We start from the raw sequence: 20082 nt of genomic DNA, 5'->3' as shown, positions 1-20082 counted from the left end.
TTGTAACCACTGGGAAAATTCCATCTTATAAGTAATCCAGAGATGGTTTAAAGTATACAGGAGGATGTACATAGGTTATAAGCAAATACCATGCCATTTTATATAATGCACTTGTGCATTTGCAGATTTTTGTTATCCAGTTGGGTCCTGGAAACAATCTTGTGGATACTGAGGGAATGCTATAGTATATTTACTAGATTTGGATGATTTCAATTCTTAAATTAGTATCATTGGGTAACAGAACATATACATTTTCAAAATTGTTAAGATACATAAGATATCATTTACTTCTTTAACACTAATAAAATATTTGAAAAGGGGCTCTTCAGTCTAGGCCCCTGAAAATTAAAGGAGTTGGAGTATAAGGTCTTATTTCTAACTTGCTTTCTGTCCCCTGGAGATCCTTTTAACCTTTTTCACTTTAATGTCTTCAATAGAAAATAGCATGAAGAATAGTAAGGATAATATATTGCTTATGAATTATAATGATTGATACTTCTAAAGCATATAATGTAATACATGATTACATTTTTATAGGCCAGAATCTTACAAAAAAATTCTGATCCATTTGAACTTTTTGGATTATTAGAGGAAATAAATTATAGAGAAAAGAGCCTCTCTGAAAACTGTTGTAGGACTCTTCTTGCTAATAGGGAAGAATATAACTCAGTATGCCTAAAGCAATGCAGATGAATGAATTTATCATATTGCCTAATTTACTCACTTGAGCACTGTTTTTTTGTGTGTGTGTTTTTTTGTTTTTGTTTTTGTGTTTTTTTACTCTACTCTTACTAATGGAATGAGAATAAGATGGAATCTACCCAGGGCACTGGAACATCCTAAGCTTTTGCCTTCTTGCAGGATCTCCTAGAGAAATAAACATTTTATTACCCTGAGGTCTTGTCACCAAAAAACACTTTAGAAATAAAGCTAGATTTAACCTTGTTGAAGGCTGTTTTAATGAAGTTTACTGCTGGACTGAGGCCTAGAGTTAAAAATGGCTGGAGGACTATCTTTGCTTCCTGTACTCTAAGTTCACAACTGAGTGATCTCATTACTATTAAATATGTGAAATCCAGTCAGCCAATAAAGAAAACAGGCAAGTAGGAGATGTATGTTTGGAGTAAGCTAAGGAATAAGATAAGAGTTTGTTCCAAAACCTAGAGCAAAGCTGATCTAATTTGTTCTGGGCTTTCTCAGTTCTTTTTCACCCGCTGCTTGGAAGGATGGATATTCAGTGCAAGACAGAGTTTGTACCAGTGTAGTCTTACCCACCTAGTCATATCACATCAAGTCAAGGCAACTTCTGAATAGGAATGCACCTGCTTAAACTGCATGTCAGAGAGAGCAAAGTAGAGAACACAAGAAGAGTGCTATTAGTCGTCTATTTTATTTTTTTTTTTAGTTTGAGTCTCTCCCTGTCGCCCAGGCCAGAATGCAATGGTGTGATCTCAGCTCACTGCAACCTCTGCCTCCTGGGTTCAAGCAATTCTCCTGCCTCAGCCTCCTGAGTAGCTGGGATTACAGGCATGCACCACCATGCCTGGCTAATTTTGTATTTTTAGTAGAGACAGGGTTTCTCCGTGTTGGTTAGGCTGGTCTTGAACTCCCGACATCAGGTGATCTGCCGGCCTCAGTCTCCCAAAGTGCTGGGATTATAGGCATGAGCCAACGTGCTTGGCCAGTCCTCTATTTTATGAAGCAAGGCAGTAGTTAGACGAGAGGAGATAAATTAAGATAGAGCCTTCTTCCATGAATGAATCGGCCTAGAGCCTTATATTTGTGGAAGAAGGTACCAAGATGTGGCACCCAAGAGTAAGGTATACCACAAATTTGGCACTAGAGGCCAGTAAATTGGTCCTCAATCCTGACCATACCCTAGCATCATGCCTGTACCTTGGTCATTAGGACGGAAGTTATGTAGTTTTCTTTGTCAGCACTTACCAGTGTCCATGAGATTCTCAAATTTTTGAAATATGTGAATTCTTTAATAATATTTTCTATTATTTACCTCAGAGGGATTAATTTATACTGATGGGGTAAATATTGGTTAGTGTAAACAAAGCACCTGAGATTACGAAGTGGTTAAATTTTCATTGAAAAAGTGACTGTGCAGTGAAGAGAAGACCCTTACTCATCATAGCTTCATCTCTCCCTAGCCAGGTTAGCTTTTGTGTCCAGGGTTTGCTTTTTTCTTTTCTACACTGAACCTAGTCATGAGAGCAGCAGCACAGTACAAGTAGGCACTCTGAACTCTTCATTGTCCCTGAAAGCTGGCAGGTTCCTACTCTTTCTTCCCTCCTAGAATATCTGATGGTATTAGCTGTGGAAAGGACATTGGACATGCTCCTTGGTATAAAGGTAATGGGAAGGGAAAATATCAATTGATGTTCTAAATTTTTTTATAAATCATATAGGCAACACTGTTCTTTTAAAAAATTGCCTAGACTTTGGCTATAAATTGAAGTGGATTATTTTAAATATCTCCACAATAATATAGATAGATAATTTTATTTTTTTAAAGACAGTGTCTCCCCACGTCACCCAGACTGGAGTGCAGTGGCACAATCTTGGCTCACCGAAGCCTCGACCTCCTGGGCTCAAGTGATCCTCCCACGTTAGCCTTCCAAGTAGCTGGGAATACAGGTGCATGCTACCACGCCCGGGTAATTTTTTGTATTTTTGGTAGAGACGGGGATTCGTCATATTGCCCAGGCTGGTCTCGAAGTCCTGAGCTCAGGTGACCCGCCTGCCTTGACCTCCCAAAGTGCTGGGATTATAGGCATGAGCCACCATGCCCAGCCAGAGATACATTTTTTAAAAAATAAAAGATAAAAGATATATTGAGCTAATTATATGCCAGTGGAGTGGAACTTTGGAGGGTCTTATTTTTGTGACAAATTATGTTTCAGGAGATGTATTAATGAAAGGTTTTTACAAGCCTTTTTAAATCTTAAATTTAAAAAACAGAGGTATAACATGCATACAGAAATGTACACAAATCCTAGGTTTCTAGATGAACTAAAGCTTTACAATCTTATGTATGTAAGTTTCTTCCCATGAGGCAAGGCAAACTGATGGAAGATGTTCTGTATCTTTAATTAAATGAGCAAAGCTAAAAACTTATCATAGCATTTACATAATTTTGAGATTTTACACTTGGGGGTTTTGTTCTTATTGTAAGATTTTACTGTTAGCCTTTAAAACCACACACACACACACACACACTCACACACACTACACACTCACACATTTTCACACTTAGGTCACTTTTCTAGTATCAGCCACAGATATACATACAGATTCTGTATGTAAATCAACTACCACAGATTGAATTATATCTCATTAAATCACAATTATACATTAGGATTTTCAGTACCAAGCAAGTTCACAAGTACTGGAGGCATACCATTGTTAACCCTATATTACTCTCTGTATGATAGCACTTATATGTCATGGTATCTCATAGTTTTAATAAGCTTTTAAATTTATTGAATGCTTATTGCCTTGACTTAAAAAGGTTTTAAAGTTTTCAGTAAGTCTTCAAAACATTGCTTCTATCTTTTCACACTGTTTAAGGTTTTCAGTAACTCCTTCAGAACAAGTCCATCCTCTTAATCCGGTATTGAAGAGTCTTTACATTCTATCTACAGCCTTATTGCTTGACTTTGTCTCTTACTATTCCTCTGCTCCTCCTAGCAGTAGATACTAAATTATACTTAATAAGAATGTAGAATTCAACATTAATTAACTCTTAATGAAATACTACTGATTTTGTTTTCTTTCAAATGTATATATTAAGTCCAGTTAAACTGATATACCTTATGCTCCTTTCTGTCCTTTCCTATCACTGTACATAACTTTTTTCACATTTCTTCTATCTTTAGAATGACTTTTTGGTTTTGGTCAATTCCAATTATATTGTCATGGTTCAGTTCAGGTCATAATTCCCTCCATGATTAATATAGCTAGCTTAAAGTATTTTCTTCCTCAGAAATTTGGCCTTCTTTTCCTATATTACACTGGCCAATAATACATATCACCTTTTTTAAACATATTTTCTAGTTATTATTATCAAATTTTAAATGTTAAATTAAATATTAAAAATATTATTATAGAATTTAGTTAGTTTTTTTGTATTTATATCTTCTTTCTCTCTCTATTAAAATAACCTGAGGACAAGACCTATGTTTATACAATTCGTATATATACACGCACACACACACACACAGACACATAGCTTTTTTGATTATTAATATAATTTGGATATATTTTTTGAAACAGCTTTACAATGAGTTACATATTTGTTTTGAAACCACAAAATCAAATGAAGTTATGCTCCGGCAAAGTGTTGTTAATCTTCAGGATCAGCTATTACAGAAAGAGCAAGAAAATGCTAAGTTAAAAGAAAAACTTCAGGAATCACAGGGAGCACCTCATCCTTTATCTCAAGAAAGTGATCCAGACTACTTAGCACAGGTGAGTGACATTTTCTAAAACTGTTATTCAGTGTAATATCAAATTAAATCTCCTACAATTGACTAAAACATGAAAATTTAAATATATTTGCATTTATTGAAGTGTAAGAAGTGTGCAGATAGTTTTGCATTATACTGTTTTTATACTGTTTGTAAGCATGAATATTACAATACAGATTCATATAGAAATGCATGTAGAAATATGTGGTCTAGCAAATATAGTTATCGTAATGAAACATTTGGCTGATATACATTATTGAAAAGCAAATTAATAAGTCATGCCCATTTTGAGGCTTTTTAACTGAATGAGCTAATGGAATAGAAAGAGTATCTAACAGTAAGTTTCATAAAGTACTTGCCATAATGCCTGGTATGCGGTACTTAATATCCAGTAGTCCTAATTCTGTCACTACCTTGATACATGATTTTGGACAGGCCATATAACCTTTCTTACTATTTCCTTTGGTAAATGAAGGTAGTATAAATGTATAGATAAATATGTAGGATCTGGTTTCAAATAAGCCTGAGATTAATTATAGCTCTGTGAGCTTTGTGAACTTAAACACATTTCTTAGCCCTTTTATTCAAAACTTTCTCATAAACAAAATGTTGACATTAATAGTATCTATGTCATAGATTTTTATGAACTTTAATGACATAGTGCCAGTAAAGTGCAGAGCTTAGCATATAGAAAATGTTAAATGGCACCTTTTTAGATAATCTTCAGGGCAACTTTCAACTCTACACATCTTTAAAAAAAATCTCTGTGAATTTATTTAAGTGTTTTTAAGGCACTCATAGTTTTTCTTTAAATTTTATAATGTATTAATTAAATTCAGAAATGGATTGTAATTTTTGAACATACCACATTTGTCTTGCTAATTACTCAACCTTACGACAACAGTTTTTAAGATTGTACCGTATTGTATGCATTTTTTGGACTTCAGGTACACAATATTGGATCAATGATAAAATTTGTGTTATGACATACTATTGTATGCATATGACAATTTAATTTAATGGCTTTGTTTAGTTCTTTATTATAATAAACACCCTTGGTTCAACCAACTTATCCAAAGACTAGATCATTACAAATGGCTTACATCTACTTGTATGTGCTTTGATTCTCTTATAAGAGGTAATCACTGAACTTCTTATCATTTTGATTTTTTTAAAACAGTTTTATATACAAATTTATGAGGAAACAGGTTATTGTTTAGTCATTCATAAAAATGATATAATGTGTCGTTTATGGGGTTAGGCAATTTTGACTCATCATTATGTTACTAAGATTTATTCATGTTTTTTGATATAGCTCTTTGTTTTCCCTGTTTAAAAATATTCTGTTATATGTGAGTATATCATAACTATTTTTACATGTATCTCTAGATGAGAACTTTTGTTATTTCCATTTTTGTTGTTATGGATAATATTAGTGTTGACATTTTCACACGTGTTTCTTGACATACACATTCATGCATCTTTGTGAGTTATATATCTAGGAGTAGAAATCCTGGATTATAAAGTATGAAAATGTTACTTTTAGACAATACTGATCACCTGTTTTTCAAAGTGGTTTTATCGGTTTTACTACTACCAACAATATAAAAGAGATCTGGTTGTTTCCTGTCCTACTCAACACTTGGTGTTATCAGACTTCTTAATTCATTGCCAACTGAATAGATATAAAATAATATTTTATTTTGGTTTTTACGTGCATATCACTGACTAGCCAGTGTGTGTCTTCTTTGTGAAATATCTGTTTATGTCTTTTGTTCAATCTTCTACTGGATTTTTTCTTACTGATTTTCAAAATCTCTTTATATGTTCTTAATATTAATCCCTAGTAAATTAATATATGGCAGATATCTCACTGTGTACTTGTCTTTTCTTTTGATTTTCTTCAAGGTGTCGTTTGATGAACAGAAATTAAATTACTTCTTTTTTTTTTTTTGAGACAGAGTTTTGCTCTTGTTGCCCAGGCTGGAGTAAATGGTGCGATCTTGGCTCATTGGAACCTCCACCTCCTGGGTTCAAGCAATTCTCTTGCCTCAGCCTCCCAAGTAGCTGGGCTTATAGGCGCCTGCCACCACACCTGGCTAATATTTTGAATTTTTAGTATAGACCTGGTTTCACCATGTTGGTCAGACTGGTCTTGAACTCCTGACTTCAGGTAATCCACTCGCTGTGGCCTTCCAAAGTGCTGGGATTACAGGCATGAGCCACCGCGCCCAGCCACTTCTTAATTTTAATTTAGGCAAATTAATCATTTATAGTTATTGGTTTGATATTTCATTTAAGAAATCTGTCTGTTCCCCCAAAGACAGAAAGATTCCCAATCAAAATCCCAGGTGGGTTTTTCTGTTTTTTTTTTTTTGTTGTTTATTTGTTTGTTTGTTTTTTAAAAGACAAAAGATCCCAATCAAACTCCCAGGAGGCTTTTTCTGTTATTTTAAGAAATGACGGCCGGCCGCGGTGTCTCACACCTGTAATCCCAGCACTTTGAGAGGCCGAGGCCGGTGAGTTACGATGTCAAGAGATCGAGACCATCCTGACCAACATGGTGAAAGCCCTTTCTCTACTAAAAATACAAAAATTAGCTGGGCATGGTGGCGTGTGCCTGTAGTCCCAGCTACTTGGGAGGCTGAGGCAGGAGAATTGCTCCAACATGGGAGGCAAAGTTTACAGTGAGCCAAGATCGCGCCACTGCACTCCAGCCTGGCAACAGAGCGAGACTCTGTATCAAAAAGAAAAAAGAAAAAAAAGAAATTGACAAATCAATTCTAAAGTTTGTAGGGAAATGCAAAGAACCTAGAAGAGCAAAATCAAGTTTCATAAAGAACAAGTTGGAGGATTTACAATCCCTGATTTGAGACTTATTTATTGAGCTAAAATATCAAGATGGTATGGTATTAGTATAATAATTGACAAAATAATCAATGGAACAGAGTCCAGATATATGCCTATTCATATATATAGCTTTATAGTAACTTTTGACATGAGGGTAATGTAAGTTACTTTATTCTTTTTCAAGAATATTCTGTATGTTCTTGCTCATTTGCTTTTTTGTAGTAATTTTACTATAAGCTCCTCAATTTCTATAAATAAGCATTTGTTTAGAAATGTTTCTGATTTCCTTTTGGATTTTCTGTTTGGAGAGTGTAAGTGTCTCGTTTACTTTTGAAATATTTGTGTGTGTGTATATGTGTATGTTTACTGTTTTATTGTTACTTCTAATCTACTTCCATTGTGGTCACAGGTAGTACTTGATAAGACTACTGTATATATATATAATTAATTTATTTATTTGTGACAGAGTCTCGATCTGTCGGTCTGTCGCCTGGGCTGGAGTGCAGTAGCATGATCGCGGCTCACTGCAAGCTCCGCCTCCTGGGGTCACTCCATTCTCCTGCCTCAGCCTCCTGAGTAGCGGGGACTACCAGTGCCCGCCGCCACACCCAGCTAATTTTTTTTTTTTTTTTTTTTTAAATTTTTAGTAGAGATGGGATTTCACCGTGTTAGCCAGGATGGTCTGGGTCTCCTGGCCTCGTGATCCGCCCGCCTCGGCCTCCCAAAGTGCTGGGATTACAGGCGTGAGCCACTGCGCCCGGCCTATATTTTTATATTTATTGAGACTTAAGGCCAAGCATATTGTTTTGGTGAAAGTACTATATGTACCTGAGAATAATTTGTATTTTGCAACTACTGGGCAGAGTGCTCCTTAAATATCACTATTAATTATGTCTTTGCACTTGATAGTATTCAGATCTTTTATCTCTTTAATGATTTTTGTATTTAGTTTTTCTATCAATTGCTTTAGAAAGGAGTGTTAAAATCTCCCATATAATTGTAGATTTTTGTTTCTCCTTTGAGTTTTCTCAATTTTTGTTTCATGCATTTTAAAGCTATTTTATTAGTTCTATGCATATTTATGATTGTTATGTCTTTCTGATAAATTGAACGCTTTCTCATTATAAAATGCCATTTTTAACTATAGTATTTTGTTGGCTTGAAATGTACCTTTATGATGTCAGTATAGCCAATTCTTCTCTTTAATGGTTATATTTTACAAAGTGTAACTTTCTCATTCTTTTAATTTCAGCACATAGGTTACTGTATATTTAAAGTGTATATATTTGGATCCCATTGTTTATAATCCATTCTGACAATTTCTTCCTTTTCATTGCAGTGTTAATAATCCTTTGAATTGTAACATAATTATGATTGGGTTTAGGTGTACCATATTATCATTTGTTTTCTGTTTATCCTGTTTTTTGTTCCTCTGCCTCTCTTTTTCTTCCTTCCTTTTGGATTAATTAACTGGCTTTTTTTTTTTTTTTTTTTTTTTTTTAATCTAAAAGTTTTACTCTTCTATCCTCTAGACCCACAGTTTCTGATGGTAATTCAGTGGAATTCATTTCATTATTCACTTAAAGGTAATGTGTCAGTTTTCTTTGACTTTTTTTCCCCCCCCAAGATTTTACTTTTGACTATAAGCATTTAAACCATGATATTCCCAAGCTTGATTTTCATTATAGTCATCCATCTTACGGTTTGTTGAGCTTCTTGATTTTCATAATTTTAAAACCAAATTGGAGAAAAATTTTGATATTATTTTCACAAATATTTTTGTTTCCTGTTCTTTCTTTTCTCTTTTTGACATTACCATTTCACTTATGTTGGACTTTTCAATGTTGGTCCACAGATTAGTAAAGCTCTGTTGATTTTTATTTTTTTTTTTGATACAGAGTCTTGCTGTATTGCTCAGGCTAGAGTGCAGTGGCGTGGTCTCGGCTCGCTGCAATCTCTGCCTCCTGGGTCCAGGTGATTCCCTGCTTCAGCCTTCCAAGTGGCATTCACCACACATCCAGCTAACTTTTTTATATTTGGTAGAGACGAGGTTTTGCCATGTTGGCCAGGCTGGTCTCAAACTCCTGACCTTAGGTGATCCGCCTGCCTCGGCCTTCCGAAGTGCTAGGATTACAGGCATGAGCTGCCGCGCCCAGCTGGCTCTGTTAATTTTTTAAAAACTGTTTTATATCCATATTATTCAGATTAGATGGTTTCTATTACTTTATATTCAGTTTAACTGAAATTTCTGTTATGTCCAACTTGCTCTTAAGTCGTTTATGTGAATTATTCTGCAAATATAAGTCCTTGTTATAATAGTTAAAATAGCTCCTTTAAAATCTGTATTTTCCTTATCTATTGGGTCTTCTTTGGTTTGATCACTATTGTTTTCCCTTTTCTTTTGAATATGGGTCATATATTGTTTCCTCTAACTTGGAATTATATGGTGTATATTGTAAAATATATGTTATAGAGACTCTGGTTTCTGTTGTATTACTCATGGAAGTGTTGAAATAAATATATGAATCAGAATTTTAATTAGATCAGATTTAAATTCCAAGCCCTGCTTCCCATCAGGTGGGTTGCAGTGAATTGCTTTTTAGTTCTCTTAACCTTATTCAGATTGCTTAGAGGTCTGCTCAATGCATGAACAGTTCAGTTATGAGTTCATAGTTTTGACTCTTTCTTTTCTGGAATTTTTCCCCTCAATTTGTAGCTGCAGTGGTATGACAGTGGTTTGTCCTCTAGTTCTTCAAGGCATTAATTAGTTCTTGCAAGTTTCTGTTGGAATTTTAGTCTCCTAATATTATTTCTGTTGTGAGCCTTGCTAAGGTAAAAATCATCAAAATGGGTAACTTAGCCAATGCTGTTCCATTTCCCAACTATCAGTTCTTATCTAGATTCTGCCTACATTTGATCATTCTCTGTTGTCTTCAGGTAGTTGTTTTATAATTTGCTTGGAGTTTAAATGGTCATATGTGGTAGATTTATTCTGATAGGATCTACTCTGTCATTATTATAAATGGAACTTCCCAATCTTTGACTTTTTAAAGCCCATTTTAACTGATTTTTAAAAGCATTTTCTATACAATGCAGGGAACTTAATACACTGTAACTTGTTTATCTTATCACCAATTATTGTTATTGTCTTACATTTTAATTATACATATATTTTACTCTATAAAATACTGTTGTTGTAAAAAATCAATATCATTTAGAATTTTTACACTTTTTAACCCCTTTATTCTTTTCTGTAATTCTGTATTTCCCACTAGGATCTTTTGCCTTTTGCCTTAAGCACTCCTTTTAGTATTTATTTTAGTAGACTTCATCTCACAGTGAATTCTCTCATTTTGTATTTTTTGGATAATGTCTTTCTTTTGCCTTTATTTCTGAAGAGTATTTTTTAGATGGATGGAACTGTTGATTTGCACCATCTTTTCTTTCTTTATTTTAAAAATGATATACGTTGTTTTCTGTATTTTGTATTGAGAAGGCATGTCTTTTATTGTTGCAACTTTAACAGTAGTATGTGCTTTTTGTGTTTACTTTTTATAATTTCTCTTTATTTTTGGTTTCCAGCAGTTTTTATATGATGTAAATGTGGTAGTGTTTCTCCTTCTCTTCATTTTTCAGTTTTTAAAGCTTTTGTCAGCCTTGGCCTGTGGTTTTGGTTTTCTTCATTGTTAGAAAATTTGTGGTAAAAATGTCTTCACATATGACTTCTACACATTCTTTCTCTCTTGTCGTTGTGAGATTCCAATTACACACATATTAGACCTTTTCACTGTATTCCATATATATTTTGAGCTCTTTTTTGTATCTTCAAAGATTTTTCTCTCTTTGCTTGAACCTTGATGTTTCCTTAAGTTCACACATTCTCTTTTCTGTTATGGTTACTCTGATGTTTTACCCATCTATATTGAGTTCTTGAATAGAATATGTATCCTACTTTTGTGGGTAAAATATTCTATAAATGTCATTTAGGTCAAGTTTCTTGATATCGTTGTTTAGGTTTTTAACTGTATAGATTTTTTATACTTGTTCTATCAATTACTAAGAGATACGTTGAATTTTTCCAACCATACTTGTAGGTTTGTCTATTTCTCCTTTCTGTTCTATTCTGTTTTTTTCAGGTCTAATTGGCTTGTAATGTTCTTCCAGTCTTCTGTTTCCATGATCTTCTGTCTAGTTTTTTTCCCCATTATTATTAATTGTCTTTTTTTCTCTTTAATTCTATCAGGTTTTGCTTCATGTATTTTGGGGTTCTTTTGTTCAGTGCATGTATTTTTATAATTGTTATCTCTTCTTGATGAATTGATTATTTTATCATTATAAAATGTCCTTTATCTTTAGTGGCAATTTTTGTCTTAAAGTCTATCTTGTCTGATATTAATATAGCCACCACGGCTTCCTTTTGGTAACTGTTTGCATGTTATATCATTTTCCATGCTTTTACATTCAACATATGTGCCTCTTAATCTAAAGTGTTTCTCTTGTAGACACCATATAGTTGAATTATGATTTTAAAATTTATTCTGTCCTAATGTCCACCTTTAATTTGAGGGCTTAATGTATGCTCCTTAACTTAAGATGAGGCTGTGTCCTGATAAACCTATTGTAAGTTAAAAATATTGCAAGTAGAAAGTGCATTTTTAACATAATATTTTCAGCTTATAATGGGTTTATCTGGTTGTAGCCATATCATAAGTCAAGGAGTGTACTGAATGCGTATTGCTTTCACACCACTGTAAAGCTGAAAAATCGTAAGTTAAACCATTTTAAGTCAAGGACTGTCTGTATTGGTAAGGTAAGATTTAAATCTGCCATTTTGCTATTTTTTATATGTGTTATGTCTGTTTTGTTCCTCTTTTCCTCCATTACTGCCTTTTTTGTAATATTTTCTAGTGTGATATTTTAATCCCTTTGTTTTTCTTTTACTATGTATTTTTCAGTTATTTCCTTAGTGGTTTCCCTGGGGGAATTATAACTAACAATTTACAGCAATCTTATAGAAATTCATATGAACTTAATGTCAATATATAACATTGCTCCTATGTATGTTTGTTTCTCCACCTGCCCTTTACGCTGTTATTGTCAAAAATTACATCTTTATACATTGTGTGCCCATCAGTACAGATTTATAATGTTTTTTATGCAGTTGTCTTAAACCAGACAGAAGAAAAAAGTGTGTTTTTTTCTTAATGTTGAAAAGATATCATGTCATTATCACTGGGCTTGCATAATTTTTTGGTGAGAAATCTGATGTAATTTTATTATTGTTCCTTTGTATATGTCATACATATGTGGCGTTTGAAAATCACATGAATGAATAATGGATAGATACTGTTGAGCATGTTTCTCTGAATGAGAATGTTTATGTAGCTAATGAGGTGACCTTAAAATAAGTACATGTTATGGACTGTTTAAATGATGGCTGTCATGTTATATGGAAGATAGATATAGATAGGTAGATAGATAAATAGATAGAAAATTTGAAAGTATATTTTTCTATAAAATTTATAGTAAAATGCAGGAATCATACTGTTAACTACAACTCTCCATTAATTAATATATCTAAATATATATTCCACAAATATTTATTGATATTCTACTATGTGTTAGATGCTATTCTTGGTGATGAAGAGCTGTTAGGGAACAAAACAAGGCCTTTGTGCTCATGGAGCATACATTCAGATGAGAGGGTCACAATCTGATAAGCACATGAGACACGGTAATAAGTGCTATGGAGAAGAATAATACAGCATGAGATGGAGCATGATGGAGAGTGATAGGGCTTTTTTGTGTATGGTGGCAGAAGAAATCATTCTGAATAGGTGAGATTTGAAAAGAAATACAGAGGAAGTGAGTCATTTAGATATCTGATGAAGAGCATTCTAAGCAGAGAGAACAAATGTAAAGCTCATGAGACAAGAGCTTGCCTAACAAGGTGGCAAGTGTGGCTGGATTAAGAACTATGGGGAGAGGAGTGAAAGGTGACCTCAGAGAGATAAATGTGGGGCAGGTCTCCTTGGGCCTTGTTAAGTTACTTTAAGTATATAGATTTTACTCTGAGTGAAATGGAAAGTCATTGGTGTGTTTCTTTGTAGAAGAGCAACACGGAACCTATTGGGGTATCTTATTCAGAAGAGTGGTGGGCTCTAACTGAATTTTTTTTTTTTTTTGAGAAGGAGTCTTGCTCTGTCCCCCAGGCTGGAGTCCAGTGGCATGATCTCAGCTTATTGCAAGCTCCGCCTCCCAGGTTCATGCCATTCTCCTGCCTCAGCCTCCCGAGTAGCTGGGACTACAGGCACCCGCCACAACACCCGGCTAATTTTTTTTGTATTTTTAGTAGAGACGGGGTTTCACCATGTTAGCCAGGATGGTCTCGATCTCCTGACCTCGTGATCTGCCCGCCTAGGCCTCCCAAAGTGCTGGGATTACAGGCGTGAGCCACCGCACTGGGCCCTAACTGAGTATTTTTAAAAGATCACTCTGGATGCATTGCTGAAAACAGAATATAGAAAGGCAAGGAAGAGAGGAGGGAGACAAATTTAAGAGGCAATTGTAATAGTCCAGGCAGAACTCAGTGGGTACTTAGACTATGTTATAAAAAGTAGTTAGAGCCTGTAAATAATTCAAAGGTAGGATGCATAAACTTTGATATTGACTTACATGTGAAATATGAGAAGAAAGGAGGAACTAAAAATGAATTCATGCTTTTCAAATCTAACCACCTGGACAAATGGATTTGCTATTTTTTGAGGCAAGAAAGATTATTCTCACAGCTCTCCTAGCAGTAGGAGGGCACTGAAGTTAGATAGAGGAGAAATGTGGAAGCCCAGAATTAGGGAAGTAGTAATGAAGAGAAATGTGTGACTCAATGGTTCTACCAGTTAGTAACATATACTTTACCATGTCAATACTCTATTTTTAGGATTCAGTCCAACTAGACTCACCTCTTCATCCATCCTTTATTCCATCCGTCCATCCATCCATCCAGCCAGCCAGCCAGCCAGCTAGCATTGATTTTTTCAGTTATATAGGCAATATTTATTAAAATCCCATTGTATTTTTACATGGGATACAAAACTGAACAAGACCATTTATGTTTCTATGAATCTTATGGATAGGAATGCAGGTAGAAAATAGTTACAAAATGTGTTTGTAATTGAAGTATGAACCAAATAGGAAACTGTGGAGAGAAGCTTTTCAAGGAGCATGTTTACGGAGAGGAAGAGATTACCAAAGCTTTCACAGAGAAAACAATGTATATCAGTTTGTTAAGGGCTTTCTAGTTTCTTGTCAGAAGCGCACTACCATAGGCCCAGAGGTGAGAAAGTTGGTGGTGTATCCTAGAGAGTGAGGATAGTCTGGGTAAATTCTTCTTGTAGTCTACATCTAAGCATCCTAGGGTGGGAGTAGTTACTATTCTAATGCAGTACATCTGGGCTGGGGCCTGAAATTCTGCATTTCTGTCATGTTCCAGGTCAGGATGTTGGAGCTGATCTAGTGATCATACTTTAATGATTAATAGGAGACTAAGTGGAAAGTGAAATATACAGTTGAGAGGAAATGGTAGGAAGGTTTTATTTCATTTTTTTCTATCTCTAAATTTTTAAATACTTCTAGTGGGACTTTTTGTGCAGGATTTTGGGGGTGTTATTTACAGAGTAATGGATAAGAACATAAATTCTGGAGTCTGAATGCATGGATTTGGATCATAGACTTGATCAGTTAATTGTGTGACCTTGGGCAAGTTACTTCTCTAAGTCAACTCAGTTTCAACATTTATAAAATGGGTATTATAATAGTACTTACCTCGTTAGAGTTTCATTAAGATTACACATGACAGTGAATGGTGGGCATTTAGAGTAATAAATGTTAGCTCTTAATTTATTATACAGGGAAGACACTTGTTAGTAAATTTGAGATTTTTTTCTTATATTGGTGGGGATTTATCTTTCCTTTCTCCTATCTCAACTTGTAATCCAAATTATTGGTGAACTGACAGTCTTTGCCATAGAAAAGGGCAAAGCTAATTGGTTCATGCGGGATTGAAACCTGTGACCCTTGATTTCTAAGCACCCTGCTGTTAACTAGCTGAATTCTGAATGACTGCCTATTCTTATCTCAAAGCGATTGTTTATCTTTTTCATGCAGAAATAATGCTTTTTGCCTTGGAGAAATATCTTGCAGTAGAGGACAAGAGAGAAAGCCAACCATTAAATTTACTATATTTATCTGTGAATGAGATACATGCCATGTGGCTAATGGCAAGATCACAAGATCTGAGTTGCAAATTTTAACTAGTCTTGTTGATTCTTATTTCTTTTCATAGTTACTCTATTCCTTGCTTTCCTCGGTTGAAGAGAATTTTCTTTAGCCGTTTTCCCTTATATTCTTACTTTTTTTATAATTTTTTTTTACAAAATATTTGCAACCTGTAGAAGAATAAATGTAATGTCTGTATACTCACCAGCAACTGTCACAAATTATATCTATGTACTTGATTATATCTATGTACTAATTATATCTATGTACTATATTATATCTATATCTTGATTATATCTATGTTCTCTTTCCTGATCCCATCCTTCTTTTTTCCATAAAGATAACTACCATGTTGGGTTTTTTGTTTATGAATTCCTGCCTTTTAAACCTATGTTTTCTTAAATAATATATTGTTTAGTATTGCTTTTATTTAAACCTTAAAAATCATCTACACATATCAACTCTGCGATATGTATACGTGCAAGTTTTGACTTCCACGTATAAGTCCTTAATCTATGTGGGATTTATTTATGTGTTTGTTACAAAGAAGGGAATTCAATTTAAATTTTTAAAAATCTGGATGTCTATTTTTCTCAACATATCTGTTGTGTTAATAGTCACTTTTTTTCAGTGATGTACAGTGCCACCTCTGACATTTATTATTGCATGGATATATGGGTAGGGGAATTTTGTAGGGGAATTTATTATTGTTGAGTGTTCCTGTAATTCTTTCCCCCTTCTGCAATAGTCTATTGTGTGAATAAACTACAGTTTATTTATGGAATAGCCTGGTTGTGTTCCCACACCAACTCATACCTGAAGTCTAATCTGTAATGTGAAGGTGTTTGGAAGTGGGATATTGGGAGGCCCTGCTCTCATGAATGGGATTAGCATCTTTATAAAATAAGAGGCCTGAGAGAGACCCTTCACCCCTTACACCATGTGAGGATATGGCAAGCCAATTCTGTCTGTCAACCAAAAGGTAGCCCTCCCTGGACCCAGGTCTACCAGTGCTTTGGTCTTAGACTTTCTAGTCTCTGGAACTGTGAGGAATACATTTCTGTTGTTTAAAATATACCCAGTTTATGGTATTTTGTTATAGGAGCCCAAATAGACTAAACAATTAATCTACTCTTTGTCAGTGAACTTTTTTGTGTTTTTTGTTTTTTCAGCTGTAAGAATTTTTACATACTGCTGCTGTGTTCTTTGTAGTACATGTCTTCTGACACACTTGTGCAAGACTTTCTAGGACTTACTGCTAAGGATGAAAATTGTCTGACAGATATGCAAATGTTCAGGTTTATAAGAAAATGCCAAATCATTTGCCAAATTATAGATTTCTTAGCTTTATTTTTAAAGAGATAAAATATCTCATTCTAGTTTCATTTTGTATTTGTTTGATTTCTAATGAGTTTGGGTTTCTTATGTTTATATGTGAAATATTTATGTCTTATGTCCATTTTTCTGTTGGGATGTTTTTCTTTTTGTGGAAGGTGTTTATTTTGGATACTAATCTTTGGTTGATTATGTTATTTAACATAATGTCACCTTCTGGAAAACATTGACCTCATATCTCTGGCTTAAAACGATTTTTTTTTTTATTTAGATGGCAGTCCAGTATGGGTATTACTTGGGCTCCCAACTCCAAGCAGTGATTTACAGACCCATGCTCCTTTTATCTGTTGGATCTACTGTCTTTAAACATGGCTTCCAAAGTTATGGGTCATCTCTACCCCAGCCAGCCAGAAGAGAGAAAGAACATACAAAATCACATTTAGGAAGTTTTATGAATCTGGCTTAGAAATGGTACATATCACTTTTGCCAGCATATCATTGGTCGGAACTCAGTTCTCTGTCCACTTGTTACGTAATTGCAAAGAAGATGGGGAAATATGTACTCATTTCCCAAAAGAGGAAACGAGTTTAGACATTAGCCAACAGTCTCAACTGTCAGTTAGTTAAAAGCGTTACAAATATCTTCTTATTTGTGGCTTTTCCTTTTCACTTGTTCTGTGGTATCTTGAAAAATGAAGTTATTAATTTTAATATAATTAAAAATTTCAATATTCTGTCTTACAGTTGGTGTGTATTGTATCTTATTTAAGAAGTCGTACCTCATTCTAACATCATAAAGATATTTTTCTGTATTTTCATCCAAAGTGTTATAGTTTTGACTTCCACATGTAAGTCCTTAATCTATGTGGGATTTATTTATGTGTTTGCTATAAAGAAGGGAATCAATTTAATTTTTTAAAAATCTGGATATCTGTTTTTCTCAGCATATCTGTTGTGTTAATAATCACTTTTTTCACTGATGTACAGTGCCACCTGTGAAATTTATTATGGTATGTATATATGGGTCCATATTTATATGGGTTAATTTCTGGGCTCGCTGTTTATTTGCACTGGGTAATTTTTAAATCTTTGAAACAGAAACACTGTGTTTATTATTATAGCTTCATAATGAGTCCTGATAACTGATAGGATAAATCTTATCACCTTATTCTTTTTCCAGTATTTTGGACATTGTTGATTATTTCAATATAATGTTGTAACCAGATATAAACTTTCTTCAAAAACCCTTTGGGGATTAATTTAAACAGAACTGACATCATTACCATTTTAAATGTTTCTATAGGTGAAAATAATCTGTCTCCATTAATTTATGTCTTCTTTAATGTATTTAAATAAACCTTTGCAGTTTTATCCATAGGGTCTTCCATATTTTTAGTTAGATTTATTTCTGAGCAACTTGTGTTTTGTTGGTATTTTAGCTATCTGCATGTTTTTACATTTTCTGTTTTTTATGTGTGGAAATGCAATTGATTTTTAAATATTTATCTTATATCTAGCCACCCTGTTAATCTTCTATTAATTCTGTATTTTTGGATTCATCTGGGTGTTTTTGGGTAGACAGTCATATCATCTATAAACATTGGCAGTTTTGTTTCTTCCTTAAAAATTCTAGTATATTCTACCAAGCATTTTACATTTTACCGGACGAAAGTTAAGGAGAAGTGGTTAGAGTGAGTGTCCTTGTCTTGTTCCTAATTTTAAAGGGAATTCTAATATTTCATCATTGGGAATTAAGTTAACCATAGTTTCTCATAGATACCTTTTTATCATGTTAATGAGCTCAATAGACTAATATCGTGAATGGGTCATACATTTTAAAAAATGTTTTATCTTTTCATACCTGGGCTTTTCCATCCTTTTACAATTCCATTTAATTCATTTCACTGTTATTTTGTTTGCTTGTTTTTAATCTCTGTCTCCATTAAGCAATAAGATTGGTCTTTTGTTTGGCTTTCTTGTACTGTCTCTATCTAGTTTTGGTAATAAAAATAGCCTTACACAATGAGTTATTGAGCCAAAGAAAAAATTAGAAAATTGGACTATAAAGCTGATAAAATTCCTTAGAATGTAGTGCAGAGACACAGCATGATGGAAACTATGAAAGAAGTAGTAGCCATGGAGGAGAGAATGAAAAGTTCAAACCATATCTAATTGTAAAAGGTAAAATAGAGAATAGAGGAGTGGCAGTAGACATTGTACTGTATATTTTTTTTTTCCAAATCTATTTTGTTCAGTTTGACTTTAAGTCTACAAGCTTCTTGTTTATTTCTTGACTTTCTTTTCTTTTTTAATATCACTCATAACTAGCATGAGAGTATGGTAGTTTTATAAGAATTAACCTGGAAATCAGGGATGTTTTGGTATCTCACATAAATAGGGAGAAAAGAAAAAATGGGCCTAGTTCCAGTGAATTCAAGGCAGATAGTCATGCCAGGGTATTTGGAAATAAAGAGTGCTATACATAGGGTTACTTCTTGATGTCTCTAGATTGAGGTGAAGACATCTAGGGAAAGTAGGTCTTAGCCTCAGTGCCTCTCCTTCAGCGCCATATGATGCTGGGTAATCTAAGAAGAGGCAACATCTTAGACCCAGAGTGTGCTTTCACTCTTAAACCCTGCATGTGGCTTTGTGTGTTTGTGAAAAGGGTATACGAAGTAAATGGAGAATATAAATTCTATATAATTGGAATCATATGGTTTATAAATTTGTATCCTGCTTGTGCAATTACCATTTCATTGCAATATAAGTTAACATTTGAAACATTTTTTTGACTGCCTCATATTCTAACATAGGAATGTACCATTTTTTTACCTAAACATTTCCCTACTCTCAGACATTTTACATATTTCAATTTTTTTTTCCTATTTATTTTATTCCAATGCCTCTTTTTGTTTGTTTTTTTGAGATGGAGTTTCACTCTTGTAGCCCAGGCTGCAGTGCAATGACGTGATCTTGATGCATTGCAACCTCTGCCTCCTGTGTTCAAGCAATTCTCCTGCCTCAGCCTCCCAAGTAGCTGGGATTACAGGCACGTGCCTCCATGGCTGGCTAGTTTTTGTACTTTTAGTAGACACGGGGTTTCACCACGTTGGCCAGGCTGATCTCAAACTCCTAATCTCAGGTG

At 34.2% G+C, this 20082-nt stretch overlaps 1 protein-coding gene across 14 annotated transcripts in view; it reads left to right on the top strand.

Annotated features, from left to right (window-relative positions):
* Positions 1–20082, top strand: part of CNTLN (centlein) — a 369520-nt gene that overhangs the window by 162132 nt on the left and 187306 nt on the right. For 11 of the 14 annotated variants that reach the window (XR_012424673.1, XR_012424672.1, XR_010581556.2 and 8 more), the window contains one exon: positions 4285–4479. Coding sequence is in view for 8 of the 14 variants with exons in the window: in XM_074017428.1 (XP_073873529.1) it covers positions 4285–4479 (195 nt within the window). In the remaining 6 variants the exon portion in view is untranslated. Of the gene's footprint in view, positions 1–4284; positions 4480–8860; positions 8915–17208; positions 17534–20082 lie in introns of those variants that run through there. The other 3 variants (XR_012424675.1, XM_065530487.2, XM_074017429.1) reach the window with 3 other exon arrangements.

Source organism: Macaca fascicularis, chromosome 15 (genome assembly GCF_037993035.2).
Source record: "Macaca fascicularis isolate 582-1 chromosome 15, T2T-MFA8v1.1".
Classification (NCBI taxonomy): Eukaryota; Metazoa; Chordata; class Mammalia; order Primates; family Cercopithecidae; genus Macaca; species Macaca fascicularis.
This window is presented reverse-complemented; position numbering and strand designations above follow the sequence as displayed.